At 45.8% G+C, this 11,391-nt stretch overlaps 1 protein-coding gene across 1 annotated transcript in view; it reads right to left on the reverse strand.

Annotated features, from left to right (window-relative positions):
- The window catches only part of RPA1 (replication protein A1), a 47,742-nt gene that overhangs the window by 25,847 nt on the left and 10,504 nt on the right, over positions 1-11,391 (reverse strand). The window contains exons 2-3 of the mRNA XM_026656612.1: positions 2,072-2,161; positions 35-167 (exon numbers count right to left, since the gene is read on the reverse strand). Of these exons, the coding sequence (XP_026512397.1) occupies positions 35-167; positions 2,072-2,161 (223 nt within the window). The remainder of the gene's footprint in view (positions 1-34; positions 168-2,071; positions 2,162-11,391) is intronic.

An 11,391-nucleotide genomic window follows, 5' to 3' on the forward strand; every position in this document is an offset into this window, starting at 1 on the left:
TTATTCTTTGAACCTGGCTGGTAGAGTAACTCACTTGGATTGGTATGGGTTCAGACTGGCAATTGGTACCACTTTGGACTGTGATCCGCCAGGGGTGCTCAAGAAGCTAGTACCACCTGCTTTACCAAACTGCTTTGAGGGACCATGGTACTTAGTAGTAGTGGGGCCTAAAAAAACAAGCATAAATTCAGTTATATAGAACTCAAACAAAATGATCTTGCACCTTTGTTTTCTATGTATAGACAAAGATTAATTTCAAGTGGCAGTGCCAAGCCAGGCACCACTCAATCTGCAACAGAAGTTTTCTCACTAGGCTACAGGAAGATGATGCACATAAGCAAGTAGAAAATTAAATTAAATAAATTAATGGAGATATCCTATCTCCTAGAACTGGAAGGGACCTCGAAAAGTCATTGAGTCCAGCCCCCTGCCTTCACTAGCAGAACCAAGTACTGATTTTGCCCCAGATCCCTAAGTGGCCCTCTCAAGGACTGAACTCACAACCCTGGGTTTAGCAGGCCAATGCTGAAACCACTGAGCTATCCCTCCCCCAGTGGGAATGCATGTAGGCATTTATAAGGCTCCAGTCACCAGGGTACAGAGGCACAGAACAGTATGTTTTTAAAGACGTTATTCACTGTTTTAAAGCACTTCTACTCTTGAGTCACAAACTGTACCTAGTCTGTCACTGCAAATTGTTTCAGAAGAGAAATGCTTCAGTGTTTTATGACTATTAAACAGTAAATGAACTAAGAATGGCAGCTATGGGCAAGTCTCCAAGGATGTTCAGCTAGAATCATCAGCTAAGTGTCCACGGATTAATCAGCAAGGACAAACCAGCACCAATAAGATATGGCAAGTTTAGCTACAGTCCTGCATCTCCCTGGAGAACTCAAACACACAGTTACTAAGCCTATTTATGCTCCTATAAATGTAGAATAAACAAATACGTTTAAGTAAGGTAAGGGGTAAAGAACGGTAGAAGTTATTTTCACTTTTGTCTTAGTAAGCAGGCTTCAAAATTCTCGTATCTATTTCAAAATGCTTCTCAAACAGTGCAATTTGGCCAAAAAAGTCTAAGACAGGTCCCAAATCTTACTCATAGCTCAGACTTGGATTGAAACCTTTTTGCTTAAAAAATAAATCTGCAGCTAGACAGACAACTTATATGCCAATTTAAAGCCCTCAGCCAAAAATCAGTATTTACAGAGGCACTTTCAATTGAATCTCATCCCTATAACACCTAACCATTCTGCTTCAATGGCTTAGCACGGACATACCCTTTCAATCAGTTTGGAACCACAATCTGTTTAGTTGTCTAGAGGGCACAATGTAGTTTCAACTAAGGGCACGTCCTCACTAGCAATGTTAAAGCACTGCCACGGCAGCGCTTTAACCTGCCTGTGTAGTCACGGCACCACGAGGGGGTGGTGCCGTGACTCCACGAGGGGAACATCTCCACGAGGGGAACAGCTCCCAGCGTTGGTGCACTGTCTACACTGCCACTTTACAGCGCTGAAACTTACACCCCTGCACGAGAAACACACCCCTGCACGAGAAACACACCCCTGCACGAGAAAGTTGCAGTGCTATAAAGTAGCAGTGTAGACGAGGCCTAAACCAAAAGCCATCAATCAGGAAGAATGTGCAACATATGCCACTTCCCAAATGAGGTCCAGAATTTTTACCATGTTTCTTTCATGTGTTTTAAGATGGACTCATCATTCTTCCCTCAGAGAAGCGTTCTAATATTTTAAAGGCAGTAGTCCCTTTTCACTGTGGAAACAGATTCCAAAGATTCTAGGACAGCATTCTCTCAGGGACAGTAAGTGAATGAAGAGTCATTTACTGTTCGTCTGTTGCGATATACTTTTCATTTCCAGGTTTAGAACAACTTCTTGCCCTCTCTTTTCTAGGCACTTTGAAGTGGTGCCCTGAAGCTGCCTCCATTCTCTGCTCTTATAGGATTCTCTAGCTGGGTTGACTTTCCAGTCCTAAACAAATTCAGACTCATAATTCAATTCAGTATTGCGAGCCAATAGTTAAACATGCTGAATGAGAAGTGTCTTACCTACTGCTGAATTTCCATTCTGCTGCTGTGGTTTGCTGTGTGTTGGGCTGGCTGCTGGAGCTGAGGAACGTTGCTGCTGGTGCCCCTGTCCTGTTAATCAGAGGAGAAAAGACTACTTATAGTGCAATGGACTGGAGATCAGAGTAATTAAAACTGCCTTAGGGTGCCTTTTTGAGATGTAACCTTGTTTTCATAACAGCCCCATAGCACATAACACCCTCTAACATTCAAATGTGTTACAAGACAATAGCAAGGCACCCTGAGGCTATGTCTACACTATGGGCACTAGAGCAGCACAGCTATGGTGCCATAGATATGCCGCTGTAGTGCAGGTGCGTCCTACAGCAATGGCAGGGTTTTTCCCATCACTATAGAAAACTCCAAAACCCCAAGCAATGGTAGCTAGGTCGACGGAAGCATTCTTCCATCAACCAAGCTGCACTCATCTTGGAGGTTAACGTCACCATAGCTATGGTGTTTAGGGGGTGTGAACTTTTTCCCACACCCCTGAGCACCATGGCTATATTGACCTAACTTTTAAATGTAGACCAAGCCTGAGAAATGCCACAGCATATATGGATCTCAACCAGATCTCTCACAGCAACTGCTTTATGGGGACCCAAGTAATTAAAACTGCCTTTAGGATGCCTGTCACAGGGGCTGGCCCTCTGTGGAGTCAGGCACCCAGCCTCCCTGTGAGAGGCTCCACTGAAAAGAATGAGCCAACCCAGATCTACCTATGGATGGTTAATTGGATAAACAGCTGGGGAGCAGTTAATTACCATATATACTCGCTCATTAGCCCATTTGTTTATAAGCCGACCCCCCCAAGATGGTTAGGTAAAAATAACAAAAAATATGACCCTTTCATAAGCCCACCCTGTATTTCAGGGGTTGGCAAACTTTGGCTCCTGGCCCGTCAGCAGGTCGGGATGTTTTGTTTACCCGGAGCGTTCACAGACACGGAGCCCCTCAGCTCCCAGTGGCTGCGGTTTGCCGTAACCAAAAATATTCGGCTTATGAACAGGTATATAAGGAACACCAGGGCCTCGGCTTATGGGCCTCAGGCAGGAGCCCAGAACCGAGAGGATGCTCCTCGGGGAGCTCCATAGGAAAGCTACTCCCAGTGGTGTGTTCCTGGAGAGCAGAAGCTCCCAGAGAGAGGAACCAGCCACAGAACACAAAGCGAACGCTCCAGAGGAGAAAGACTACAAAGCTCTTCAGGCAGGAAGGCATGGGAGAAACCCTGAGTTAGCATGGGAAAGACTGCACAGCTCCTGGCAGAAGAGAAGCCCTGGATCTTAAAGCAGGTGGTGGCTTGTTTACATAGCATGTTTGGTGGTTGATTAAATAAACTAGATCCCTGGAGGGGCATTGTTCACTGTATGCAAGCATCACTGAACTTAGGGAAAGCTCACTAAGGGAAAATGAGGCAGACATATACCCATGGTGTCACAATGGGATGTAATCTTGTTTTCACAAGAGCCCCATGGCATAGAATACCCACTAACATTCAAATGTGTTACAAGACAACAGCAAACCATCCTGAGAAGAGCCATAGCATATGGTGATCTCAACCAGATCTCTTTTCACAAGCAACCACTTTCTATTACTACTTAGAAAGAATTCAGGGTTGACAATTATTTAAAGGGATACTATTAAAGAATCTCTCAAAACTGGGTGACTGGGCAACAAAATGGCAGATGAAATTTAATATTGATAAATTCAAAGTAAAGCACACTGGAAAGCATAATCCCAACTATACATATAAAATAGGTTGACCAGATAGCAAATATGAAAAATTGGGATGGGGGTGGGGGGTAATAGGTGCCTATATAAAACAAAGCCCCAAATATCAGGACTGTCCCTAATCTGGTCATATATAAAATGATGGGGTCAAAATTAACTGTTACCACACAAGAAAGATCTTGGAGTCATTGTGGATAGTTCTCTGAAAACATCCACTCAATGTGCAGCGGAGGTCAAAAAAGCAAACAGAATACTGGGAATAATTAAGAAAGGGATAGATAATAGGACAGAAAATATCATGTTGCCTCTATATAAATCCATGGTACACCCACATCTTGAATACTGTGTGCAGATGTGGTTGCCCCATCTCACAAAAGATATACTGGAATTGGAAAAGGTTCAGAAAAGGGCAACAAAAATGATTAGGGGTATCTCCGTATAAGGAGAGATTAATAAGACTGGGACTTTTCAGCTTGGAAAAGAGACGGCTAAGGGGAGATATGATTGAAGTCTATAAAATCATGACTGGTGTAGAGAAAGTAGATAAGTATTGTTTACTTCTTCTCATAACACAAGAACTAGGAGTCACCAAATGAAATTAATAGGCAGCAGGTTTAAAACAAATAAAAGAAAGTATTTCTTCACACAACGCACAGTCAACCTGTGGAACACCTTGCCAGGGGATGTTGTGAAGGCCAAGACCATAACAGGGTTCAAAAAAGAACTAGATAAGTTCATGGAGGATAGATCCATCAATGGCTATTAGCAAGGATGGGCAGGAATGGTGTCCCTTGCCTCTGTTTGCCAGAAGCTGGGAATGGGCGACAGGGGATGGATCACTTGATGATGACCTGTTCTGTTCATTCCCTCTGGGGCACCTGGGACTGGCCATTGTCGGAAGACAGGATACTGGGTTAGATGGACCTTTGGTCTGATCCAGTGTGGCCGTTCTTATGTTCTTAAGCTTTTGACAGCTTTCAGCAGTAGGGTCTGCACCACTGCACAACGTAAGAGCTAAAATATAACAATTTAATAAAACTCCTTAAAATGCAGAGAAAAAGGTGCTGTGTGAAGGTAAATCGAGACTCAACACTAACCATAAAGAAACCTACGAGATACACCTTAGTGTCTCCATATTTTCTAAATTAAAAAATATGGAAACACTAAATGAAGGATGATAAGCTCCACATTATAGCAACCACCACAGTCAAGTCTGAATCCATTGCTGACCAACCTGAGCCACAGTACTGGGATTCACAGGAAGTCAGGTGGATCATCACAGCCTCTGACCACCTTAGAGACAGTTGTCAGTATATTAACAACGGCCACTTGGGAGCACCCTAAAAAAGGGACTGACTCTTCATTACAGAAAACTAGTCTATGTATGTGTCTTAACTGCAAAAAAAAGTGTGTTCGGTCAATTTAAAATAACAGTGAAAACACTGCAACTTGGCTTTTAACTCAGGTTAGTAGCTTGAAGTTCAACTCCAGACTCCTCAATAGGCTTAACAGTTAGAGTGGGTTAACCGTACAACTAATACTTACCGATTATCCATTTAATATTTACATCCTTAGTCCACACCATGAAAAAATTTGAGAACCTCTAATCTGCAGAATGTATCAGTGCATTAGCCTTGCTCCTGAACCTTTAACACTGCTCTGACTACATTAGACCAAATACCAACAGCTTTAGTGATCTGACTAGCTGTAAATTCAAATAAGAAACACAAACGGCAAAAATCCTCCAGTAATTTTAATAATGCAAGAACTGCTCAGTCTGTGTTGATTTCTGCTCCTATTACAATCACTTCTATGTAAATTTAAAACCTAAGCCAGACTACTACAGAAAATAATTTCAAAACTTGCACATTCAGAATAATCTGCAACTGAAAATGCATCTTAGAAATATTTGAAATGACAAGCTGCTTCTAAGCAACAGTAAAGAATAATGACAACTCTGAAACAGACACCTAGCTAACAAGAAATATACTATTGCATCAGACAAGCAATTGGGAAGAAAATCACACATGCACATAAAACAGTCTGTTCAGTAAATTTTCAGAAGACACTAGTCTAGAGCTACGATTAACCACAATATTTAAAATTGGGATTAACTTCATGGCTGTCACAAGAACAAGCTCTTGTTGTTTAGTGCATGCATTTCTCCTCCAAAAGTAACAATGGAAGTAACAGTGATCGAAAAAGATGGTTCTACGCAGCAGCATTAAGTAGGATTTCTGCTCCAATTTTTCAGCTAGATTTCTGGTCAGCCTGGCAGTTTACCAGTCAGTGTTGTCAGTCCTGCTACTCTACCACACGCAAGTCTGTTCTTTTCCCAAATCAGAAGGTGGGGACAGCAACAATGAAAATGGATTATATTGTTACCTGACAGGTTTCAGAGTGGTAGCCGTGTTAGTCTGTATCAGCAAAAAGAACGAGGAGTACTTGTGGCACCTTAGAGACTAACAAATTTATTTGGGCATAAGCTTTCGTGGGCTAAAACCCACTTCATCGGCTGCATGCAGTGGAAAATACAGTAGGAAGATATATATACACAGAGAACATGAAAAAATGGGTGTTGCCATACCAACTCTAAGGAGACTAATCAATTAAGGTGGGCTATTATCAGCAGGAGAGAAAAAACTTTTGTAGTGATAATCAAGGATGGCCCATTTCAAACAGTTGACAAGAAGGTGTGAGTAACAGTAGGGGGAAAATTAGCATGGGGAAATAGTTTTTACTTTGTATAATGACCCATCCAATCCCCGTCTTTATTCAAGCCTAATTTAATGGTGTCCAGTTTGCAAATGAATTCCAATTCTGCAGTTTCTCATTACTACTACTACTACAGAATTGGAATTCATTTGCAAACTGGACACCATTAAATTAGGCTTGAATAAAGATGGGGAGTGGATGGGTCATTACACAAAGTAAAAACTACAAGGTGTCTAGTGGCACCTTAAAGACTAACAGATTTATTTGGGCATAAGCTTTCATGGGTAAAAAACCTCAGATCCATGCATCTGAAGAAGTGAAGATGCCATGCATCTGAAGAAGTGAGGTTTTTTTTACCCACGAAAGCTTATGCCCAAATAAATCTGTTAGTCTTTAAGGTGCCACTGGACTCCTTGCTGTTTTTGTGGATACAGACTAACACGGCTATCCCCTGATACTTGACATATTTCTTAACATGTGGTGCCCAGAACTGGACACAGTACTCTAAAGGCCTCACCATTGCTGAGCAGAGTGGGACAATTACCTCCCATGTCTTAGACACAACACTCCTATTAATACACCACAGAATGTTATTAGCCCTTTTTCACAACTGCATCACATTGCTGACTCATTCAATTTGTGATCCACTATACCCCCAGATCCTTTTCAGCAGTACTACCAGATAGCCAGTTATTCCCCATTTTGTAGTTATGCATTTAGTTTTTTCTTCCTAATGGGGCATGGCTACACTTGCAGATATAGAGCGCTCTGAGTTAAACCAGCCTTCGTAGATCACAGTAGGGAAAGCGCTGTAGTCTGTCCACACTGACAGCTGCCAGCGCACTGGCATGGCCACATTAGCAGCTCTTGCAACAGCCACAGAGAGCAGTGCATTGTGGTAGCTATCCCAGCATGCAAGTGGCTGCAACGCGCTTTTCAAATAGGGGTGGGTGGGGTGGAGTATGACAGGTAGTGTGTTGTGTGTATATGTGGGGGAAGAAAAAGCGTGGGGTTTTGGGGGGGCTGAGAGCATGTCCGCATGCTGTCTTATAAGTTCAGACAGCAGCAGACCTCCCTCTCCTCCCCCAGCCTCTCTCTCTCTCTCTCACACACACACACACACACACACACACACAGAGCATTCCACAGTAACGGTTGCTTTGGGTATGTCTACACTACGAAATTAGGTTGATTTATAGATGTCGATTTTTAGAAATCGATTTTATCAGTCGATTGCGTATGACCACACTAAGCGCATTAAGTCGGCGGAGTGCGTCCTCACTACCGTGGCTAGCATTGACTTACGGAGAAGTGCACTGTGGGTAGCTATCCCACAGTTCCCGCAGCCCATTGGAATACTGGGTTAAGCTCCCAATGCCTGATGGGGCAAAAACATTGTCGCGGGTGGGTTTGGGTACATGTCGTCAGTCGCCCCTCCCTCCGTGAAAGCAATGTCAGACAATCGTTTCGCGCCTTTTTTCCGTGCAGACGCCATACCACAGCAAGCATGGAGCCTGCTCAGCTCAGCTCACCATCACCACTGCTGTTGTGTCCTGGGTGCTGCTGTCAGCAGATGGCGCAGTAGGACTGCTAACCGTCGTCATCCACCACTTCCGCTGCAACTCTGCTCTCCTGCAGACGCAATACCACAGCAAGCGTGGAGCCCGCTCAGCTCACCATCACCGCTGCTGTTGTGAGCATTGTAAACATCTTGCGCATTGTCCTGGAGGATATGCAGAACCAGGCTAAGAGATGCCAGCACGAGGAGGATTTTGATGAGGACATGGACACAGACATTCCTGAAAGCACGGGCTGTGACAATTGGAACATCATGGCAGCAGTGGGGCTGGTTGATACAGTGGAACGCCAATTCTGGGCCAGGCAAACAAGCACAGACTGGTGGGACCGCATAGTGTTGAGGGTATGGGATGATTCACAGTGGTTGCGAAACTTTTGCATGCGTAAGGCCACTTTCCTGGAACTCTGTGAGTTGCTTTCCCCCACCCTGAAGAGCAGGAATACCAAGATGAGAGCTGCCCTGACAGTTGAGAAGTGAGTGGCGATAGCCCTGTGGAAGCTTGCAACGCCTGACTGCTACTGGTCAGTCGGGAATCAATTTGGAGTGGGCAAGTCTACTCTGGGGGCTGCTGTGATCCAAGTAGCCAATGCAATCATTGGCGTTCTGTTATCAAGGGTAGTGACTCTGGGAAATGTGCAGGTCATAGTGGATGGCTTTGCTGCAATGGGGTTCCCTAACTGTGGTGAGGCGATAGACGGAACGCATATCCCCATCTTGGCACTGGACCACTTTGCCAACAAGTACATAAACTGCAAGGAGTACTTCTCAATGATGCTGCAAGCACTGATGGATCACAAGGGACGTTTCACTGACATCAATGTGGGATGGCCAGGAAAGGTGCAGGATGCTCACATATTTAGGAACTCCAGGCTGTTCGAGCAGCTGCAAGAAGGGACTTACTTCCCAGACCACAAAGTTACCGTTGGGGATGTTGAAATGCCAACAGTTATCCTTGGGGACCCAACCTACCCCTTGCTCCCATGACTCATGAAGCCGTACACAGGCAGCCTGGACAGTAGTAAGGAGCAGTTCCACTACAGGATGAGCAAGTGCAGAATGGTGGTAGAATGTGCCTTTGGACGTTTAAAAGCACGCTGGTGCTGTTTGCTGACTAGGTCAGACCTCAGCGCAACCAACATTCCCATTGTTATTGCTGCTTGCTATGTGCTCCATAATATCTGAGAGAGTAAGGGGGAAACGTTTATGGCGGGGTGGGAGGTTGAGGCAAATCGCCTGGCGTCCAATTTTGAGCAGCCGGACACCAGGACGATTAGAAGAGCACAGCTAGGCGCGCTGCACATCAGAGAGGCTTTGAAAACCACTTTCATGACTTGCCAGGCTTCAGTGTGACAGTTGTGTGTCTTTCTCCTTGATGCAAACCCGCCCTCTTTGTTGATTTTAATTCCCTGTAAGCCAACCACCCTCCCCCCTTCTAAATAAAGTAGCTATTGTTTTGAAGCCATGCATTCATTCTTTATTAATTAAAAAAAAAATTACATAATGGACAAGGTAGCCCGGGTTGGGGGGAGGAGGGAAGGACAAGGCCACGTTGATTTTTAGCATGGCTACAACAAACAAACTGCTTGAATGACAGTCTTCTGTTGCTTGGGCCACCCTCTGGAGTGGAGTAGCTGGGTGCCCGGAGCCTCCCCCCTGAATTCTTGGGCATCTGGGTGAGGAGGCTATGGAACATGGAGAGGAAGGCTGGTGGTTATACAGTGGATGCAGCGGGGGTCTGTGCTCTTGTTGGCTTTCCTGCAGCTCCAACACACGTTTCATCATGTCCGTTTGCTCCCCCAACAGACGCTTCAGCATGTCCGTTTGCTCCCCCATTAGCCTCAGCATCACGTCCTGCCTCGGCTCTTCGCGCTCACTCAATTCTTTCCTGGCCTCTGCCACTGAATGCCTCCATGCATTAAGCCATGCCCTATCAGCGCGGGAGGACTGCATCAGCTCAGAAAACATGTCATCGCGAGTGCGTTTTTTTCACCTTCTAATCTGCGATAACCGCAGAGACGGAGATGATAGGGGGAGCATAGAAACATTTGCACCTGGGGGGAGATAAAAAGGGAGAGTAAAATTGGGTTGGCTTCTTACGCCTTCATAACATGTGGGAATGTTTTCAAACTGCAGCACCCCCCTTTCTCAGAGCAAGCAATGGGTTGGGTTTCATGTTTAAAAGGAGGGGCTTCAGTATTCGGGTAGATGTGCAGCACACACCTACCCCCACCCCACCGCGTGGCTATTCTTTGGGATGATCCCTTTTAGCCAAGCGCAAACAGCCCAGCATGAACGGGATCCTTTTACTGTTCCCTTACAAAAATTCCCCTATTTCAACCAGGTGACCATGAACACTATTGCTTTTGAACCCTGTATCGTAGTTACAAATGTGCACTCACCAGAGGTGCCTTCTCCAGCTTCAGGGTCAGGGATCCCGCCTTGGGAGGGTATTGGCTCCAGGGTGATGAAAAGTTCCTGGCTGCCGGGGAGAACAGATTCACCGCTTGCCTGAAGCGCATTCTCCTCCTCCTCATCCACAAAATCCTCCTCCGTGTTTCATGAGACTCCCTGCCTTGCAGGTGTCCACGGACAGTGGTGGGATAGTAATAGGGTCCCCCCCTAGAATGGCATGCAGCTGTTCATAGAAGCGGCGTGCCTGGGGCTCTGACCCGGAGCAACCGTTTGCCTCCTTTGTCTTTTGGTAGGCTTGCCTAAGCTCCTTAACTTTCACACGGCACTGCTGTGTGTCCTTGGTGTAGCCTCTGTCAAACATGCCCTGTGAGATTTTGGCAAATATATTTGCATTTCTTCTTTTGGATCGGAGTTCTGCCTGCACAGATTCTTCTCCCCATACAGCAATCAGATCCAGTGTCTCCCTTTCGGTCCATGCTGGAGCTCGTTTGCGATTCTGGGACTGCGTGGTCCTCTGTGCTGCTGAGCTCGCCACACTGACCAAACAGGAAATTAAATTCAAAAGTTCCCAGGGCTTTTCCTGTGTACCTGACTAGTGCATCGAACTTCAAAGTGCTGTCCAGAGCAGTCACAATGGAGCACTCTGGGATAGCTCCCAGAGGCCAATACCGTCGATTTACGTCCGCACTACCCCAAATTCGACCCAGCAAGGTCCAGGGCCGGCTCCAGGCACCAGGCACCCAAGCTAGTGCTTGGGGCGGCACCTGGAGGGGGGCGGCGGGGCGCTCCGGCCGCTGGGGAGAGCGGGGCCACAGCCGGGCTCGCCGCCCTCCCCCCGGCGCTCTGGCCGCCCCCCCGCCCTCGC

This window comes from Terrapene carolina, unplaced genomic scaffold, assembly GCF_002925995.2.
Source record: "Terrapene carolina triunguis isolate 2854851 unplaced genomic scaffold, T_m_triunguis-2.0 Scaffold231, whole genome shotgun sequence".
Classification (NCBI taxonomy): domain Eukaryota; kingdom Metazoa; phylum Chordata; order Testudines; family Emydidae; genus Terrapene; species Terrapene triunguis.